This window comes from Cinclus cinclus, chromosome Z, assembly GCF_963662255.1.
Source record: "Cinclus cinclus chromosome Z, bCinCin1.1, whole genome shotgun sequence".
NCBI lineage: Eukaryota > Metazoa > Chordata > Aves > Passeriformes > Cinclidae > Cinclus > Cinclus cinclus.
Genome location: NC_085084.1, coordinates 67652547 through 67674006, shown reverse-complemented (window position 1 = coordinate 67674006; position 21460 = coordinate 67652547). Strand labels below are relative to the sequence as shown.

At 40.7% G+C, this 21460-nt stretch overlaps 1 protein-coding gene across 1 annotated transcript in view; it reads left to right on the top strand.

Annotated features, from left to right (window-relative positions):
* Window positions 1–11056: 11056 nt before the first annotated feature.
* The window catches only part of MAP3K1 (mitogen-activated protein kinase kinase kinase 1), a 54311-nt gene continuing 43907 nt past the window's right edge, over window positions 11057–21460 (top strand). The window contains exon 1 of the mRNA XM_062512890.1: window positions 11057–11556. Within this exon, the coding sequence (XP_062368874.1) occupies window positions 11078–11556 (479 nt within the window). The 5' untranslated portion in view covers window positions 11057–11077. The remainder of the gene's footprint in view (window positions 11557–21460) is intronic.

The following is a 21460-nucleotide window of genomic DNA, read 5'->3' as shown; positions in this document are numbered from 1 at the left end:
TACTTGCACACAGTAAACAATTTCATATGTTCTTCATCTGCAAAACAGAGCAAATAGCAGTAACCTACTTTATAAAGTGCTTTGAGATCAACTGATGAAAAAACGAATTGAAAGATTTGCTGATACTAAATAAAAGGTCTTATCTCTGGAAATTACTTAAGGGTCTTCAAATCTGCATACAAGCAGATTACTCTGATTTAAATATGTTCCTTAAGAAACTGATTCAGTTAAATCATTGCAAATTCTGTGGTACAACCAAGACCAAAGAAAAAGCCTGAAGCAATAAGTATGGGGGAAAGAGAATGTATTTGTAGGTCAAGCAGTGTAGGGCAAAATTTTCTGAAGCAAGCACTTCAGACTCAATCAATTCTCATTAGCTTTCACCTCTTCCTGTTTTAGCTTCTGATCACACTGTACAAACGTAGAAAATAACAGTAAACAAGATCCAGCCTTTTTACCTGGAGCTAAGCCACACATTACTGTGTGCTGCAATATAAACCATATTTGAAACTTTTAGTAGATTGTGCAGGCATGGAAGACAATTAAAAAGAACTAAGAAACGACCTGTGCCAGACATGAACTTCCTACTGTATTTTGTAGTAAAGATGATTCATTTTGGCAGCAGTTCAAAACCTGGCAGTGGGTGGAGGGGGAGACTTAGCCTGAAGGATAGATGGTGTTGTCACTGTCATCCTTCCTCATAGTTTTGTCTGGAACAGCTTAAGAGCCTTTTCAGCAAAGCATGCTGAATCAACTTATTCTTGGCCAGCTCAGTTTGCTTTTTGCTGAGCCCGGTGCAGGCAAAGAGGAGGGTGTGACCAGTGCAGCCTCTTTTTTTCCTGCAGATTTCCTAGCCCCCTGTCATAATTTCTGCTACCCAGAACTAGTTAAAATTGAACTGGTTAGAGTTAAAATTGTGTTCATTGCCCAGGGTGTCATATGATAGGAGTTGTAGCTTTTGTGAATGTTCTTTAAGTACACAGGAGCTATGTTATTTGCTATAATGCCACCACACCCCCCTGGGTCTGATTCATACTGTCAAAAAATTTATTAGAGCTTAAAAATATTCATGTGGGGTTTTTTTGCTGTAGCTAGAAGATAGAATAAGTACCATGGAATGCAATGACCTAGATGAATTAGTTCAATCCTAGATTACTTTCTATTAATTTGTGGGCTAAGTACATGTGTTTGCAGCTAAGAGAATTAAACATTCTGCTTTAGAGGAGTTGAAAATCATTCCTTTAAGAGCATTTTGGTGTTTGAATCTAGGAGAAATGTATTTTAACTGTAGTCAATGACATTTACGTTAAGAAACACCTAACACCTGATCTTTCTCTTCAAAACGTTACTTGCTGGGGCAAAGAGAAAGGTTAAGATATGACATGGAAGCCCTTTCATCATTTCACAAGGAAGTGGGCCTATGCCTAGTGTCCAGAGCAGATGATATCATTTCCAGCTTAGGCCATGATTTTTCTGTATGATAGTAAGTTGTTTCATTTGCCTGTGCTTTAGCAGTTATTGTTATACAAATAGAGAATGGATATTCAGAGAATTCCACTGTTAAAAGTTTAGAGCAACCTGAACAGTTCACCTAACAACGAAATCAGTGTTTAAGGAGATCTTCATATCACAATTAAGATACCACATACCTTTCAGAGACAATGACACACAAAATTTTGATTTATCAGACTTACCTTTCATTCTTTACATGGTTCTTCTGAAACTTAATTTCTCATATGGACAACATCCGGAATCATTAAAGCTGGGCTTTGGGAAAGAGAGGACACACATGCTGCCTTCACTGGGCCTAGGGACCAGGATTGCAGGGGGCAGTAAGGGCAGCAGAATCCTTTCCCCATCCCTGGAGTTTAACTATCAGGGCCATGCTTTCATGCCTGGCGCTCTGCAAAAGCTTAGCTGAGATTGCAAAGGAGAAGTAGACAGGTTTTTCCCTCTCTAATTCTTGAGCTCTGCACATCCTCTTCTAGACCAATGAATGCCAAAATACTCACAAAATTGTATGGTAAGCTTAAGCTTACTAGCAACATTTTCATTCATACTTTCCCATCTTTTGCAACAAGACTAGAATGTGAGACATTAGTGGAATTCAGACCTCTGACCTTCTGAATATTCACAATGAATGTGCTTGGAAAGCATCATACACTTCAATCTCAGGACAGCTTTTGTTGTCTTTGGTGTGGTACAATTACTAAAATAAGATGGTTGGAATGCCTTTCCATGTACCAAAACAAACACCTTCACTTGGTTCTGTAACATCTGCACCAAATACACTATGGTTGTGGTTTTAAACAAATTGTTTGACATGTTTATAAAGCTAGTCTAAGTTTCAGATATGAATCATTATTCCAAAAAGTTTATCTCATGCTTTGTTGAGAGCAGGGGAAATAGAAACATTTTCTCTTTATAGCTATGACTTTGGTTTTCTTGATATTATCAAAATGCATTGGAATTTAACTTCTCTACTTTCAATACTTTAAAAAAGAGAGAAGGATGGAGAAATCATGAGTTTATGATACATACCTCTTTAACGTGCTGTCATTAGTGATAGTTTGAGAATGAGAAATAAGAATCAAAGGCAATACTAAGAAAAAAAGATTACATACAAAGAATTTTGTATTTATTGACTGATTTAAATACATATTCACATGAGTAATAGAAATAGTCCTGTTTTATTTTAGATGCAAAGAAGTTGTCTTACTCCATTTATGTTAAGGGGAATTCTGCATTTAAAAAATAGGATTTTTTAAACTTTCTGCAGGTTTTTCCAATTGGTCATATTCTTCTTTCATAACTTTCTCCAGTGGTACTTTTCAGATGCTCTTCAGCTTTCTTCAAGCACTGGATTGCTTAACACAGTAAAAAGATGAGCTGTGTTGTTCTTTAATACCTAGATACTGATGGAGTAGTGCATATCCCCAAACCCTACAGAATGTGAAAGAGAAGCTTCTGGTGGATGCATACAGCGCTCCACAGAAGTATATACCATTGTGTTGAAACTGAAGATTCCCACAATTCAAATCTGAGTCTTAAGAATCTGGGAAGATTTTTAGAAATTTGGAAATGAAAGGAATTCTAGTTAGGGGGGGGAAAAGAAGGTGACTATCTACTGCTTAAAGATTCAGCAAATGACAATCTCCTCTACTAAAATTTACTTGGCAGGATAAGAGAATGAAGGATTGACCTGAACTAGAAGGGTGCTTTAATGTATTAAGAGAAAGGTACCTTTCCTTCAGGTTTAATGAGTTTACACTTGGAGATTAATGGAAATGGAAAGCTAGGCTTTCCTCATATTTAAAATAAAATATTGCTGAAATAATGTGCAAGTTCTTCTACTGAACTAAATCCAAATCCTCTGTGAGAATCCTATGTGAAAAAGAAGGAATATATATTGTCACAATTCATAGTAAACATGGGAAGTTAGATTATTCAAAGGAATTTGAGAAAAACTCAGAAAATTCTAGGTTTAGAAACTTAAAAATAAGAGGGAGTATTATTTTCTTTATTTAGTATCATCAGTCTACATTTTATTTTTACAATTGGTAAAATGTAAAAATACTCTGCATACTTCATATATAGATGAGTATATTTCACTAGAGGCTGAAAGCAGTTATTAGAAAATGGCTGCAATTTTTCTTAGTGTAGACTGAAAGGTGTGTTACCACCTTATGAAGGATTCTTTGTTCTAGTTAAATAGAGCAAACAAATAGTTATAATCTTAAGACTTCCACGACTAATATGTAAAAGTGTTAATACACATTCTTATCTTGGATAGAAATTAAAGGAGCGACTGTTCTCTTCAAGATAAAGCAAACAGTCCATGCAGCTTATAATTAAGATGCTAGAAACCAACTAATGAAATTAAAATCATTAAATTGGTGGATATTTTTAAACAAAATCACCTTCCAAATCACATGTCTAGAGAAATTAAACTAAATGCAGCATCTCAGAACCATTTCTTTGTTAATGAAGTTTAAGAGAAAATTGTGACATTTGTTTTTTAACTGATCTGACTTTCATGGTTAGTGTCACGCACAGAAAACTTGATTAAGGCACTGTCCTTGAAAAGCAGTTACACAATTAACTGGAAGGGGCTGGCATGGATAATACCTTCATCTGTAAGTCATCAGCTATGCACTGGAGACTTGCAAACCTTTATTCAAAATATGAGACGTTTTGGCTTAAACCACAAAGAACAAGGAAGATAGGCAATCAGTCAAAATAAATTCTGTATCCTACCTTGGCAAGGGTTAGGGTAATGTCCTCTCCCAGATCTCCACAACATATTCTGTCAAGGTCATTCCTTGCTTCTCCAAAGCCTTTCATAGTGCAAACATGTAGAGCATTTGAAGTCAGCTCAGCTTTGTGCCCTGATAATATTTTTATGTTACAACAGTGAGAGAAATGATCAAAATGAAAATTGCAAAACCACAAAATCTAATCCAAATCCATTAAAGAAGCATCATATATATATAACACAAATATGCGTGGCATTTTCATGTATTTATATTACATGAAAAACAACTTTGCAAATGTCAAAGACCACCCACTAATACAACAGCAGTTTTATGTGATTTCAGTACCTAACAAAAGGATGGTAAGCATGAAGAAAATAAAGGATTTTTCTATTCACTATTTATTGATAGGATTAGTATCCAAACATAATAAAAATTGCAAATTAATTTGGTGTAGCAAAGGAAGCTGTGATGTAGAACAGCCAAAGCTCTATAAATTACATATCTCAGGAACAGCTATCAGATTCAACAGGTACACTTATATTATGGAACAGATAGAATATTTTCAAAATCTCTTATCAATAAAGTAGAACCTAAGAAAGTTCAGAAATTTGTTTTGCAAAAATATATGTTATTTCATTATATTTCTTTTGGAGCCAGCTTCTCATGACTTACAAAAATAAGATGATTGATTTTAGTACTAATAAAATATTAGAACTGAAATGTTACTTGCTTCAGAACTCTTCAGTGTAATTTTCCAGAAACCACATGGGAAACTTTTTTATGACTCTTGGACTCTTACTTATATATGCACAGAAAATGCTGAAGAAAAATCGTGTTCAAAACACTTTGTCATTAGATAGGCAAGCCCCTACTACTGATGTCCAGATCATATGGTTTTTAAAGATGTTTAGTTTAGATGGTAGCTTTGGACACTATGATTAAATGGCTTTGGAAACACTGTTCTCAGGGACTGTGGCTGGCAGACAAGTAATAAAATTGTGTTGTGCCAGCTACATTGCTGGAGGGAATAACAGAGATTTAAAAGCCTAAGAAAAAAGCCATGCAGCTTTTTCTGAAGATGTGGAAATGATAAAAATCTGACTGTTTGGACATAGAGGATCCAAGAAATATTTTTTAAATCTGTGGATTCTCTGCCATTGTTACAGCTAATAGCTGTTTGGTTCATTTCTACCATGGAGCCAGAAAATTGGCAGACTTGGCATAAAGGGGTCACATGATGAGCTAGGCACAGATATTGCTGCTGAGTTTTATTCCCTCCAACAGCTGTGAGGCAAGTCTACCTGCTGGATTTAGGAAGAGGAGCAGCACTGCCATCAGTGTTAGCCATCATGAATGCAAGCATACAGACATTATTACTGGTGGGCCAGGGTGGGATGAACAGCAATTAAAAGGAGGGAGAGAGAGAATGTGTCATGCTGGATGCCATTACTGCACCCAGAAATTATTATTCAGATATGCACTGCCTCTGGAGAAAGCAAGCAGGGTACTCTGTGGGGAATGTTCCTGCCAGTTCCTTGTCTGTTTGGCAATTATTCAGGGAGGCAGTTATCCAGAGGTCTCTGTCAAATTGTGTCACTCTCGTCTGCTTTTCTTTTACAGGATGCTCAAAAGGATTGTGTGGTATGTGCTGGGTATATCAATCACACAAGACTGCTGTTTAACAGCCCATAGCCATGCTGAGATATGCCAACAAGGCTTTTAATGTTTGGTGGTGGTTCAATGTTTATGTTGTTTTCAAGTTACTGTCCTCTATTAACTGCAGCTGGCAATGTGTGATTCTGCTGCTAGCAGAGCAAGGGTGATGAGCAGCAGGCAGAGGAAAAGAATAACTGCAGGGTATCTTCAGCAGGAGTAAGGAAGTGGTCCTTCTTCCATCCTGTTGAGGCAAAAATAAAAGTGAAACTCTTGCATCTGTTTCTCTGTAATTTAGAAACGTGTGGCTTCCAGTGGAAAAAAGCTGCCACAATGTATTAAAAGCTGTGCTTCTATTTATGTCTTTGACTCATACAACAGAAAGAATAATGAATACCTAGGCTGAAAGAGATGTAACAGGTAGCAGCAGGGTGAAGGAAAACTGAGCTATCACTGTTTTTCTGAAAGTGTAGAGTTGCTTTCCCCCAGAGAGACAAGATAATGGTGCTTACTGTAGATGGAATTGCTGATCCAGGTGAGAATTATGCTGTCAATTTACTAGTCTGGAAGAATATAAGAAAAAGCTGATGGCTGCAATAGTTTTGGTAGATCTTCATAAGTAATGGGTGGGAAGAAGTTTAACAGATTTTGCTCAGTTCATTAATATATTTCTTTTGAGCAAGGGATTCATCTTGAAATTCAATAAAAGTATATCCCTCAGCCTTGTGTTATGCCTTAGGTAGATAAATAAATTTTTTACACAGTTACAGTTGGGAAAAATTGAACCATGAAAGGATCATGACTTATTCAAGGCCAGAAAATCCACTGTACTACAGCCAAGAAGAATATCCAAGTCAGACACCAAGCTGTAATACTCTAAAGACTATCTGAGGTCAAAAATTGAACTGATTTCAGTAGTTAATGCAAGATGTACAAATTAGTGATAAAAAACCAAGGCGGCAGGTACACTGTACAAGGACTACACTCTAGCTTGCTTATTGCTCTGTTGCCTGTTTGTTTTTCATACTTAAATTGCAAACTCTTTGGAAAGAGATCACCTTTTTGCTTTGGATCATATGGTGGATAGACCAAAAGGTTCACCACTTCATGAGTAGATGCTACAGGGAAAAAAAATGTTAAGTGTAAGTAATGTTACTAGACAATGCAGGAGTATTATAAGTAGCATCAACATCATTAATTTTTAGGGAGAATCAGGGAACTGCTATTACGTCTTTGTAATAGAACAAGGAGGTTTAAGTGCAGCCTTTTCCTTATATTATGTGTCTGATGTCTAGGTCAAAACATCACCCTCAATTTCATTAATTCCAAAAACATTTTTGTTTGCTTTGTTTTAGAAAAGTTCTGTTCCATGTGGACTGAAATGTGAGGGGAAAATAGTATTTAAAGAGGTTTTCTATTGAAATAATGAAGAAAAGCATAAGTAAAACATTAAGAAAAGAAAAACATAAGTAACAGTAGACTAGACATTTTCCAGTGTGAGGGCAAAACCCCTACAATTTTCTGTAAGAGATTCCAGTTTTTCCTGACGTTGTCTCTCCTGAGAAGTGGAATGGAACTCTTCTTTTCTGAAGGAGATTTCTTCTGAAAGGTACACCTATTATGCTATTAAGTAAAAATGGTGCATCAGCAAGATGGCAAAGCATTTCTACAGAAGACAGTGATGTCAGCAGATTTTCAGTAGGACCTAGGAAACAAGCATGAAAAGGTCTTCAGATTGGTCCTCATTTACTTGCTTGACTTTTCCATTACATGGAGGAGTAAACAGGGAAGGATTTTGGCATAGGAGCAGGTTTGTTTTCCCTTTCTCAAAACGGAAAGAATGAATAGAAGATCAAGGTGGGGATAAGTCTTTCTACACAGACTAAAAAGACAGGGAAAATCCAGTTTGTGTACAGTATTAAAGCACTTTTTTGCATGTTTAGTCAAGACCAGAAACTGTGGACGGTGTTATCTCTCATATTTATTCTGTTTGTGCATGATGATGCCTAGGTTATGCATTCAGGGGCACAGCAGATTCCTATCTCTAGCATGTTGAAAGTTGTTGATTATTCATTACACTGTTACAAGTTTTGTGCAACAAGGAAACTCCTTGGCTTGCAAAATCTTAGTGCGTTCCCAAACAGAAGTTCCTTTGTGTACAGCAGTAGATGTTCCAAATATTGCACGATGCTAATTTGAGGCCAAAGGCCTCTGTTTCATAACAAACCACGGGTGCCGTTACTTGTGACTGAAAACTGCTAGAAGTTAGTCTCATGTTACCTTCTAGAGCTGTGTTTTAGTCAGACTGAGAAATAGTCTGAGCAAGAGGTATCTGAGTATCTTTCAGAGCTCTTCAGTAAATTTTGTGCTTTTTTTTCTAATCAGCTCAACTCATTTAAGTGCTAAAAAAAGTTTAAGAGCAAATGAGAAAACACAGATGTCAGTCAGCATGTTCAATTTGTGATTTCAAAGTGGTAGAGCCTTTATATTGTGCATAAACTTGTGTTGCATGCCAGCAACGCACGACACAGTGTTCTGGAGTGAGGAATGGAGGGTGGGTTTCATTAGCCACTTTGCTTCCTTCTCTGGTCAAGGCACAGTGGAGAAACACACATTTGAAAAAATAAGGTTAATATAAGGATTATAGGCAGAATGTAATTTATTGAAATTGAAATTCAGCAGGTTATGAAGAGATAAACAACCATTATAAGGAATGCCATGCATTTTTAAATGACGGAATAGTAAGGGTTTTCCACTTTGCATCTTATCCAAAGGTAACTCAAAACCTTGACAGCACTGGCCTTACTCAAAAGGCAAAGTAATATATTAACAAAAGTGGTGACAGCACCTGTCTCCTTCCAGCTATTTCGTACACTGATGGCTCCCACTGTCCCAGTATTTTATGTTTTGCCTTGTTCTTAGCTGCTTTCCAGAAAATGTTTCACCTCAGTGTACATGCACATCCCTCAATACTGCCACTCTGACATTTTCCTTGAATTTCCTGTTTCCTTCTCCCTTGCTGGAGTCTTGGCACTCTGAGAGAGCTGTCCCCTAGAACTGTCACACACACTGTATGCACCCTCACCTCCCAGATTAATTTTTATTGAAGATATGGTTTTTCTTCCCTGTATTCTATTCCGACCAATTGCTATTCAATGGGATATTCCTCTTCAATGTTATGAGTATTTATAAAATACCTGAAGTAATATTCTTGCTCTGTTTAGATGTCTTTAAAAGCATAAAAGTTGAAGCAAAATCAACTAAAGCATAAAGCATAGGGTTTTGTGTGGTTATTTTCTTTCCTTTTTCTATAAATGTGATTTTATGCTAGAGGGGCATATTCCAAAAGATATGAGTACACTAATTTGAATGCAAATAATTTCATGCTGTGGCTACAAAGTGGATACTTTGTTATCTTATTCCCATGAGTAACATTCTTACTTTGTCAACGTGTCTTGGTCTAGGAATCTTCCAGAAAACTGTCTGTAATTTATAGCAGAAGTTTTAAGAAAGTGTCAAATGTGACCTTCATGAAACTCAGAATTTACATCTCTGAGATGTACCTTACAAGAGAATATTAAATGATCTGTTTATTCCAAAGAAACCATATACTTGCAAGATGACAAGGAATGCAACTGACTTTCTCACTTCATCCTTCACTGAAAAACCTGCACAAGGATGGTTGTAGTGTAGCATTTTGACAGACCAACTAAATAATTCACTCAGTGTGACCTCAAGACCTTACCTACTGGTATTACAGAGTACAAAGAGTGCTTTCAGATTTTTGTCTAGAGGGAAAAAACTTTTCCTATCTGCTCATCACATTGTCCAGCAAAGACCCTGCATTTAGGGACTGATCATATATGTAAGGCAAGAAAGAATCTGCTTCTGTTAGAAGGTAATTCTCACTCAAATAGTGCTTCAGATCAAATCACCTTTCCCAGCAAACTGATCATACCAATAATCATTGTTGAGACAATGAGTTAATGTTACATTTAAATACCTACCACATTCTGAGAAATAAGGCTGAAATATTCAGCTTAAGTGCTTTGAACTGCGTGACTTCTACTATATCTAAAAATCACACCGTCCTGAAAACAACCTTGTATGCATAGCAATATTCATTTTTCCTTATCTCAGATCAGAAAGCAAAACCACCCCAATGTGGTCAAGTGAAAATCCTGACAAGTAGAAAATTTACTTGAACCTCCGCTGGGTTCGGGTCATGTGATGTCTGCTGCGTTTCTTCTCTCTCGCAGTCTCTCAGGAAACAGCCGCAGCGGTAGGTGTGCGTGGCAGGGTATAACCTCATCGACACGTGCATTCCGGCGCACACATGGAGACGGGTGTGCTCCGGAGAGACATTAACGCTTCTCCGTCGTTTACAGACATGGAGAAATACCGGAGAATGGAGGGAGCGGCGCCGGCCAACTGAGGGCAGCCCGGAGAAGGACGCGCGGAGACTACGAGCGAGGATGTGTGTGTAATTTCCTAATGACTCCAGAGAGGGACGACCAGGTGAGCTGGGGCACTTTGGAGAGGCGATTCCTCGGCTGCAAGCAGCGTGGCAGCGCGGCCGCTCCCCTCTTCCCGGCCCCTCGCCGGCTGCCAGGGAAATGCTGGGGAGAGGAGCGGCTCAGGTTACGGGGTGCGAGCTAGGAGCGCTCTGAGACCCGGGAAACGCTTCACCGTGCCTCGCTCGGGGGAGCCGAGCCGAGCCGAGCCGAGCCCAGCCCGGGCCCGCCCAGTCCGGCCGTACCCTGCCCGGGGCACCGGAGCCTCCGCTGCTCTTCCGCACGTGGGGAGGGCCGGTGAGGGCGGGGCCGCGCTCCCCGCTTGGCGCCTCCACCGTCTCCCGAGCTTGGCTGGGCTGTACGGACGGACCCCGTCCGGTTCCGACCCAGCCCCAGCCCCGCAGAGCAGCGCTGACGGCAGCAGGCGCAGCTCCCGCCCGGCTCCCTCCCTCCCCAGACACCTGCGCGGGGGCGGGCGGGGCGCGGCCCCGCGGCACCTACGGCTGAGGCCCCGCCCCGGCGCCCACAGCCGCCAATCCGCGCCCGCCGTCCGCCCCCGCCCTACGCCGTTTGCGCAGGCGGCGCCGTTTGCGCAGCGCGCTGTCCGCCGGCGGCCCCCGGTGCTCGGGAGCCCGATGTGACCCGACAGAGAAAATGGCGGCGGCGGCGGGGGATCGCGCCTCGTCATCGGGATTATCCTCGGGCGGCGGCGCGGAGGCGGCCGCCGCCGCCGCCTGCGGGAGCCTGAAGGGCGGCGCGGTGGCGGGGAGCGTCGCCGGGAGCGGCGGGGGGCTCTTGCGGGAGGCGGGCGGCGGCGGCTGCCGGGAACAGCGCTCTGACTGGAGACGGAAGCAGCTGCGCAAAGTGCGGAGCGTGGAGCTGGACCGGCTGCCGGAGGCGCCCCTCTTCCTCGCCACCCCTCCGGCCGCCTCCTCCTCTTCCTCCTCCTCCTCGCCGGAGCCCCCCGAGACGCTGCTGCTCCACTACCTGACCGGGCCGCCTCGCTGCAGCCCCTCCAGCCCGGCTGCCTTCCCCAGCCGCTGCGCCGAGCTCCTGGAGCCGCTGCCGGCGGGGAGCCTGGCGGGGACGGACCCCGCCGCCGACCGGAGGATGGAGCCGTCCCCGGCCGCGAGGTGAGGGGCGCCGGCGGCTGGCGAGGCGGGCAGGGGTCGGTCCCGGCGGGCGCTGCGTGACAGCGGCGGCGTCGGGGCTGTTCCTGCGGACGGGGCTCGGGGCGGGCTCCGGCGCCCCGTTCCCTCCTGGCCGCGGGCCGGTAGCGGATGCGGGGGCGGCGGGAGCCGCCGCGGAGCGCAGCGCTGGGGCGCGGCGGGCAGAGCTCGCCCGCCTTCCCCCGGGGCACCTGGTACGGGGCGGAGGGAGGGGCACGGCCGGGCCGGGCCGGGCTGGGCCGGGCTGCCCCGCCGGCCGCAGCTGTCAGTGGTGCGGGACTGCGCGGGAGCCGAGCCGCGGGAGCGGAGCCGCGGGGGGCGGCCCGTCTGGCAGCGGGGTACGTTTGTGTTTGACTCCTGCCGGAGTCCCGAAAGGCTTTGAAGTGTGAGCCTGTGAACTCGGTGCGGTGGCGGGGCCGGGGCCGGATGTGTCAGCAGCCATTGGGGCTCGGGGCGAGCGAGCGCGGTGCTGCCCGCGGGGCTGGGGCCGGGCTCCGGGCGGCGGCTGAGCGCCTGCCTTGGGTGCTCCCAGGCGCTGCCCGAGCACTGAGTTTTGCCGCAAAACTGAGTAATCGACTTTATTTTATTTGTGTTTCCCCCTCCTGCCCCCTCCTCCCTGCCCGGACTTCTCTGAAGTCAGATTCTGATTTGTAGCTTCGCGGTAATGCAGAACTGATTTCTTTTAGTAAGAAGAGGGAAGACTTAGAAGCATAAATATTCTCTCTGGTCTGTTTTCCTAGGAGAAAGTAATTTTGTCGGTGTCTTAGTCTAGGTGGTAAATTGAAGTGGTTATATTCAGCGCCCTGGTGTTTTTGCAGCTTTCTGTACGTATTAATTCATAAGTCAATTTTCTTGTGAACTGCCAGTATTTCGCCAGCTTAACATATGTGCAAGTATTCAGGATGAAAGTGAACTTATATCCGTGGTGAAGCAGTTCAAGTACTTAAGTACACGTTTCAGCTTTAACATGTACTCGCTGGGTCTTACTGATGTGTAGGCAGTGGAGTATGACCATGTAGTTTTGATGTGAAGATGACAATTTCACCTGGACCTCTTGTCAAGTTTTACCTGATGTGGACTCTGTAGTTTAAGAACTTAGTATTAACATCCAGAGACCTATTTTAGTGATGCCTTACAGTTTGGCTAATCACTTAAACCTCATAAAAATATAATTCCGTTATAACTTGTGTGTTCTTTTCAGTTGTGTCTTATGTCAGTCAAACCTGAGCAATATTTTTAAAGGTTAAATTGCCAAGGGAGTACTGTATTAAGAGCGGTTTTCTAAACCAATGTCCTGTTTGTATGTACTCTCAGCAATTCAGATGGATTTTGGCCTGTTCCTAGGGCTGTGTAAAAATACTCATTATGGTGTGGTTGTTCAGATAAAAAATGACTCTGTACTTACAGAAAATCATAAATGTTTAGGGGAAGGGGAATGATGTACAAATTTCATTGAGTGCCTTGTCTTTTTATAAATTCTCAGCACTGCCTTTGTTTTCATAACGTCATGAAATTATAATGGACTGTATATTGTAATATAATTATATCGAGTTTTGTGGCTTTCAAGAAAAAAAGTGTCTGTGTCAGAATATGTTCGAAGCAGTTGAGTCTCATGGTGATAGCAAGTTGGAGTTAGGCTTGATGTTAAAGGTGCAGGAAGGTCAATGGGTATCGCATCAGTGCTGAAACGCTGCGTCCATCCTTGGTAGCTGGTCCCACAGCTGCAATGACAAAGCAGCTGTGGAATTTTTTTTCCTTTTCATACTGACGGTTTTGCTTACTTTTAAGTACCTGCATTTGAGCAAATCAGTATATTGAGTGTGTATACAAGTTAAAATATTTGTAAGTGCTTTGTGCTATTTAACTAGGAATGTTAACAAATCTTAGAAAATACTGAATGCCAAATGCTTTCTCTTCAGTATTTCAGTGAGTCCACTCTGAGTTTAAGTGCCATTGAAAATACATAACTTTAACAATAATTCTCCTTCAGAAATACCCTATAAATGCTCATGTAGAGTATCTCAGTAATTCTGTGTGCTATGTTACCAATAAAAGGATATTAGACTAAGTTGTACTTTATCAAGTTGTTTAAAAGTTTAAAACTTCTGTGTGCCCTCATTTTAATATTGACTTGTTTTATCTGGAGGAGAGAGCCAAATTTATATGTAGCAGTAATACACATTAAATTTGCCTGGGCAGCTGTTGCCCAGATATTTATTAGGAGGCAAACTGAAAGGCATAATTTAAATAATGTTTTATGGGGAGGCTTTGAATACAGTTAGTTGTACTTTCCTGTAAGGATCTACTATTAGTTAGAAGATACTGTGCTTGCTCCAAAGTCCCCCTATCAGTCTGTTTGGTATTACAGTGACTTCCTTTTAAATAGGTTCTCTGTTTCTGTTTATGCTGGAAGACCTTCCTGAGCCTCAAAATGAAGCTGAGAAGGGAAACTGGCTGCTGTTGAATTATAGATGTAAATATTACCTTTTTTCTTTAAGCTCTCAAGCGTTCTGCTTAAGTAGAATATTTTGAGTAGAATGAATATTATAAAAGCAGTGAAGGGTGTAAGCTATCTTATACCACTATAAGAGAATAAGGGAGCTGTTATCCTAGGAATTGCAGCTTCAACATGATAAAGCACTTCAGATCTCTTATCCCATATATATTGTTTACCATCAGTATATTGTTTTTGTTTATAACAAGATGTAAATAGTGAATTCAGTGATAACTGTAGTGTGATTTCTTGTAGCATGAGGGAAATCCATGGAGGTGAAGTGCACCTCCTTTTTTGTGAGCTTAACGATGTGCTTCTAAAACATTCAGACATTAATGTTTGTGTCTGAAATTGGTGTAGAAGGCTTACTACTTCCCCAAGTACAGAATTAGTTTATATTGCTGTAATCATGTTTTTTATAAAATCGAAAGTAAATAAATGGTGTAGATCATCTCTTCTGTGTGCAGTAACCATATACTTTATGACTTCCATGAAAATTAGGTTTTTGAAAAGGCATATGGTAGGATAGTTCAGCTGCAAGGCAGCCCTTGTAGATGTTTATACTGTATTTTTCTGCAGTTGCTGTTTGACAGATGCTAGGGACACCAAAGACACACTGTAAAACCGAAGTTTTGTCTATATGTACAAGTGTACTAATAAAAGCACACTGGTTTCAGCTCTGTTTATCAATTTGTAGCACCTTTGATAACTTTCAAATGAGGACATGAATGCTTTTAACGGAGCACTGGGAGTTGGAGTGGGAACAGAGGGGGAGCACCTACAGTAACTGCACAGCATGGCCAAGGATTTTTCTGCCACTGAAATGCTAACTTTGTCTGTTCCTGTCAGAATGTAGCTAAGGTAAAAAAATATAGTTTATTATTGATCGTGCTATTCCCAGCTAAGGTAAAATATCATTTTGTATTTTATCTAAGTCTCTAATGCTTGATGTTTATAACAGTCTGTGTAAATAAGGCACCAGATTTTCTGCATGCAATTTGAGTGGATACTGTGGTGAGACAAGATTGCCTTTCTACCTCTTCTGTGCTCTGTGGCTTGTGAGTACTTTTGGAAGAGGGTCACCCTCTACCATGTCTGATTTTTATCACTTTTAGTTATTGCAAGTTGTAGGGTTCTGCTTAAATGGTCTGATCTGGTATGGCAGTTTCTTTGTTCCTGTGCAAAGTAAATAGATTGTAACTAACTGATCTGGAGCTTTCTGTCTCGTTGGATTTAGTGATACTAAAGGTTCAGTCTCTACTGTCACTCAGTGGAGTCTAAGTACTGCTCAGTGCAATACCTGTGTGTAGACATATGCAGTCATATTTTACCCAAACATGTAGAGCAGAAGATTTGAAGACCAGTTTTTCTTTCTGTATGAAGGATTTGAACTTCACTAAACCTTTTAGTGTATTAACACTTTCAAAAGTGATGTTGCAGCTGTGCAGTGATTTATGCTGCTGCAGGGGAGCATGAGTCGAAAGTAGAAACGAGTATCTGGGGGTGGAATGACTGTGGGAATGCTTCTGTTGGCTTTCACTGGCTTCCAGTATTGGTGAAACTTGGCTTAAGCTTGTTTTAAATACAAATTATATGTTGCCATGTAGCTGTTTTTTAAACAAACTTGTAAAACTAGTTTTCAGCAGAAGTGGTGATAAGAGTATGGATCTGGTTTGAGTTCTGAGTTTCTAAGCCTAATCTGAGTGTTCTCAGAGGATTCTCGGCAGAGACCAGAGGGTCATTCTTAATTTACATTTTATCTGCTGTGTGCTCGCTTAAAACTCTAGAATTACAGTTCATTCTTTTGCTTAAGGCAGAGTGGACAGAAAGCCTTTTAAAGGGCTTCATTACTTGTCTGTGTGTGACTAGGAGGACATGGTAAAATGGAGAGTTGCTTTCTGTTGCTACCATCCTTTTTATCTCTACCCAGAGCTGGGTGTATTGCCTGCAGGGTTGCTTCTGCTTTCCAATCTCACAATGCTACACAAGTAGAACTGGAGAATTCTGGTTAGTGCTGAAGTGTTCTGACTATTTTTTTTCCTGTATGTTTGGAGTTTTGAGGGGGTTTTGGTGTGTTTTGTTGTTTGTTTTTTTTTCTGGGGGGCAGGGCAGGGAGTTTGTGGGTTTTTGGTTTCTTGGTCTGTTTCTAGGCTTGTAGGTTTTGGGTTGCTCTTTTTGTTGAGTTTTGGGGTTTATTTCTTTGCTTTATTTTGCAGGGGTTGTTTGTTTATTGGTGTGCTTTTAGAAGATTAGTTTTGTTGGACCTTGGCTGTAAAATGTCCTGAGAACACAGCAGCTCTATTTATTTGCTACTTAAGAGCAATTTGAAACTGGAAATTATTTACCAGCTCTCTGGAAGTTGATGAAATAGTTTTCAAATGGTCTTAATAAAAGGTCATGGAGACATCTCTTCCTCTCTTTTTTGGATTATTAATGTCCAGTTGTTTTGATGGCATTCAGCATGGGATGATCAAAGACTTTAAGATGTTCGCAAAAAGTGGTTTTTTTCTTTAAACTTAGAATGTCATAGAGTATTCCTGTTTCTGAGATTAAACTGTAATTCAAGTTAATCTACGTTTGTTTCACACTGTCTCCATGTATTTAATTTGTGTCCCTAAAGTGTAAACTATTCAAGTCATTCATGGAAATATAGCATAATATTGTCAGTTCTCACCTCTCTTGTCCTAGTATTCTAATTCATAGTTAAATGAATGCTAATGTGATTATTGTACTGGGCAACTTCAGTTCTTTCCTAGTATTTCCCATCAATAGATTTCACCCTGTTCTTGGTACTGCAGCTCCTTGTAACTTGCCCAAGGTCACTGTGGAAGGTGGAAATGGAATGCTGGGAAATGACTTGCATCTGCTTGACCTCACTGACATCTGACCACATCTGACATCTTGCTTTCTGAGCTCTTCCCCATCCTGTTCTTGAGCCTCCAGTCATCTTGCTTTTCAGCAAACTGAAACAAGTTCTTACCAGCTGTCAGCAGTGATGATCAGGTACTTTTGGGAGCTGGTAGTTTGCCCTCAAAGGTGTGCATATATTTGAGTAGTTACTTATCTGAAATACTGTCTTTCACCCTGATGATTTTTGCAGTCCTTGGTAACTGTCATGTTTCCATCTCCAGGGCTGTTCCTTTCAGATGCTAGAAGAGCTTGGTCTAAATACTTAAAATGCTTAAGGGAAAAAAAGCTCTAACCCTAATTTGTCATAACAAAGTGAGAAACTGTTTTGGGAATTTTCATACAAATTTATACAAATTTTGTCTTACATCACATTTTACTGCAAACAAAATGTCTGTACAGTATTATTTTAAAACTCTAGTATTCTTTAAAAGGGAAGCTTCTAAGCTCAGTGGATGATATTTTCCCCTCAGATAATATGTAAGTGCTCAGCATTTGGAGATGTATACAAAAATATATGTCAAAGGTGTGGTTAATCTGTGGGATTCTGTGTGGAACTTGCAGTCACATCCAGTTTGCAGTTTGTGTGCAGTTAATTGACCTTGTCAGATTAAGACAGTCTAACAGGCTAGTGTTTGTTTACCACCATGACTAAGACAATATTCTAATTGCTTTGAATTATGACGGTTACTTTTAATTTCTGGTTGCTGGATATATAGTTTGAAAATTCTTGTGTAGTCAGGGACAGTTCCTCCATTTATCAATTTTTTATTTTTTTTTAATTACTTCTTTCATGATTTTAGATGGTAGAGTTGCAAGATCTGATATCAGTAGTCTTTCCAGTCTTTTTTCTCTGGTTGCGCATTTTAATTTTAGCATTAGTTCTATAATTAGTGTCTTAAATTTTTCCATAAATAAAGATCTGAAATGTTTATTTCACGAAAGGAAATGCCTCTACAGAAGTCTTAGCTACAATTGCAGATTTCTTTGCTTAATGTAAGAAATTATTGCAGTTTTGATTAGCATGGAAGCTTGCTGGGACAATATTAATGTATTCTTAAAAAGTTGGAAAGGATCTTCCATATTAAGGATTTGTATTGCATATTAATTTTGTTAGATTATTCATATAAATAAAACATAGGGGATGGCTTCTGTAGTTGGGTGAAGTTCTTTCATACTTGAAATGGAAGTGTGAAGAGTTAGTTTTTTAATTGTGTGGAGCTGGATGGAGTTACTCATAAAACTGTACTAATATGCATAAGTTTATTTTTAAAAAGGTAATTCAGTAATGCCCCATATAGATCCAGAAAATGGCTTCTCCTCTAAAGATAGAATTAACATTGTTTTTTTGGGGTTTTTAACTGCAAATTCTGCATTGATTTATAATTAACAGCTTATTACAGTAGGTCTCCTGGTCTCTGCAGGAAAATGGAATGCCCCAGCCTGTAGAAAGTGCGAGGTCTTTGGGGTTTCTATTAAGTTTTCCATGGTGTGGAAACTTTCTCTGTAATGCCCAGTAAATGCAGCCAAGCTCTTCACTGTCTACCTGGCAGGGGTGGGTGGTGGTTTCTGGCAGGGTCACAGTAACCAGAATAACTTGCTTTCTCTTTGAACCTCTGAGGTAAGGGCTAGGGCTGGTGGCCTCAAACATTCTGCTCCACACAGCCTTGTTTACACACTTCCTCAGATATCTTCCTGAAATTAACTAAGTCAGAGTTCATTCTGTGGAGGGGAATTTACTCTTGAGTTGCAACTGCATGTTTCTTACCCTTCCCAGAGGTTCCTGGGTAGAAGAGCAGGGTACATGGAAAAGAGATCCTAAAGACCTGCAGATTGTTCTGCATTTGCTTTAAGCCAGTAGTACAAGAAGAGGGAGAAGAATCTCCTGCTTCACTCCCCTCCAGCTTTGTAGATAAGAAAGCATGAGACACCTTAAGCCATGCAGAGCTCTGGTAGGGAGAAATGCAGGTGGCCTTCAGGGTTGTCATTTTAGAAGTGCCTTGTGCCAAACCAATATGGAAATGTTTGATTTGCTTGATTTCTCTCTCTGTGAAGATTAACATGCAGACTCAGTGGCTTTTTTTTTTTTTTGTGGTAAGAGGACACATAATAAAATAATAAATATTTTGTATTAAACAGAGATGATTCCATCTTTTCAAAGTTGTAAGGCGCTTTCATGTAAGAATGCGTTCAGCATTGTAAACCAACATACACTGATACACTCAGCAAGCTGAGTGAGGAAAGGTATGGACTGACAAAGTGTTTGACTTGGGAGATCCATGCCTCATCATTGCGTTTGGCTTATGCTGCATGCCAGCATCCTCTGTTTAATGTGGTTACTGTTGTCACTCCTTTCTGCTATATTTCTGGTGGCAAAGGATTCAATTCTGAAAAAGAATGCTTTTTTCCTTCAAAGACCAGTGGGTCCAAGTTGACTGTCTTAGGAATGGAAAACACAGGAAAAAGGCTTAGAAAGTACCAGAGTAGTAATATATATTAAAACAAAAAATTAAGTGTTCCCTGTACCTGAGATGCTCATTATTTTTGCCAAAAAGAATTTCTCAGTCTGAGGAGATGGTCTTATTCCAGAGAAGGAGAGAACTCAGGATTTGCAGACTCCTAGACCCTCCTGCAAATCCTGTCTCCTTTCTGCAGTAGAAGATCAGCTTCCCTTTCTGAAGAAAAAAAAATTGTTGGAAAGATTTGATCTGAACATTGCCCATTGACATGTCCATGAAAAAGGTCTCGATGACATATCATTCTAATGTTTACTGTCTGTTCCAAATAAAATAGTGACAGTAACTTTCCTTGTCTGTTGCTCTTTGGGATACAGTTTACTAATAACATCATGAACCTTTGTGAAAACTGGCGTTTCTCAGAAAAATAGTGTCTTTAACCAAGCCTTAATTCATGACAGTAAACTAATGAAACTGCTTACTGTTCATCTTTCTAAACTGATTTGAAGCATAGTTATACTTGATCTTGAAATCATCATTTATATTGAAAATCCTGAAATATAGATTAGCTCTTTATGAAAAATTAAATGTATGTATGGTAAGTGGCTGTACTGTCAGATTTGTCTTTTAAGCATGTGGTTAAGTTCCAACATGTTCAGGTACAATGGTAACCTGTCTTGTCCTGGTAAATGTGCTGAAGTATTTAATTCTTCCTGGTGTCTCAGCAGTAAATTACTATGCTCTACTGTTTGCTTGTTCTGACCTGCTCTGAGTTGCATGTTTGTGGCAGCTTTTACAATTCTGCTGCTGCTAGTGAGGATGCCCAGCGAAGCCGAGTGGAGAAGAATTGCTTTGACATTTTGAAATCAGCTATATATGAATCGCATTCCTTCATTTTAAGATTGACTGCAAATGAGAATTGCCAGGACAAGCCACTTGTAGACCCTGGGAATCAAAACTGCAGGGGAGAGAGCACAGCCAGAACTTCCAGAATTTTTGGCTTCCTTTCAACCTACCGGGTAGACTGTTGAGGAACTAGCAAGGGGAACTAGTAGGAAATCTGCCAGTTTCTGTCATGTAGGCAGACAGGGTTCCATAGGAGCTTCATCAAAATAGGTCTTTCACTTTTTCTTATTTAACAAATAGTTTCTTGAAAGTATTTATTCCCAGGAAGCAGTTTAGCTGTATGCATTAGTATTTCAACTGTATATAACGTATTTGCATGTGTGTGAGTAGTTGAGAACTAAATAGCCATAACTAGCTAGGACTTCAACAAGAACTCAGATTTAAATCTTGTGAGTGAGCCTCTAGCAAAAACCTTAAACAGTGGTGGAGCCTTATAGGCTTTATTGGTATTCTTGGTGAGCAAATGTTCACTTCATGTGTATCTATCATATTTGTAAGATTGGTGCCTTAGCCTGAAATAAAGCAAGGCATTTATCACTAAGTATGTGACTAACTAGTTTGGATTTTGTTCTAAGCATAATTTCCACTTCGGAGGAAAATCAGCATCCAAGTTTACCACTGTGCCCACCATGGAGTTACATGTGACTGTCAGAGTTCTGAGTGAGCTTTCTCTGCTCATCAGCTTTTTGTAGCAGCTGGCAGCAGGATGAGGCTACCATACCTGTTGTACTCACAGTGGCTAGGTATGTTCTTTGCACCTTGTGGCACTCAACTACATAAAACTTTTTCCAGGACTTGTAAAGTTAGCAGGCTGGACTGCTTCTGATGCTTCAGGCACTAAGTACCTCTAGAACTTCGGATGCAGAGAGGTGGGGGAAAAAGGGTGCAACATCTGGTAATGTAGTATATGTTACAAACTGCAAGACCTCCTGGCTGTAACAGAATCTCTACATAGGAATGCGTGGTTCAATTACCACACTTAAGTTGCTTTTGCCTGGGCTAAGCTGATAGTGTTTTGATGCATGCTGATTTGTTAAATATCTAAAAAACTCAGGAGTTTGTCATGATTAAAACCTGGATTCAAAGGTTATAATGGTGAAAGTGG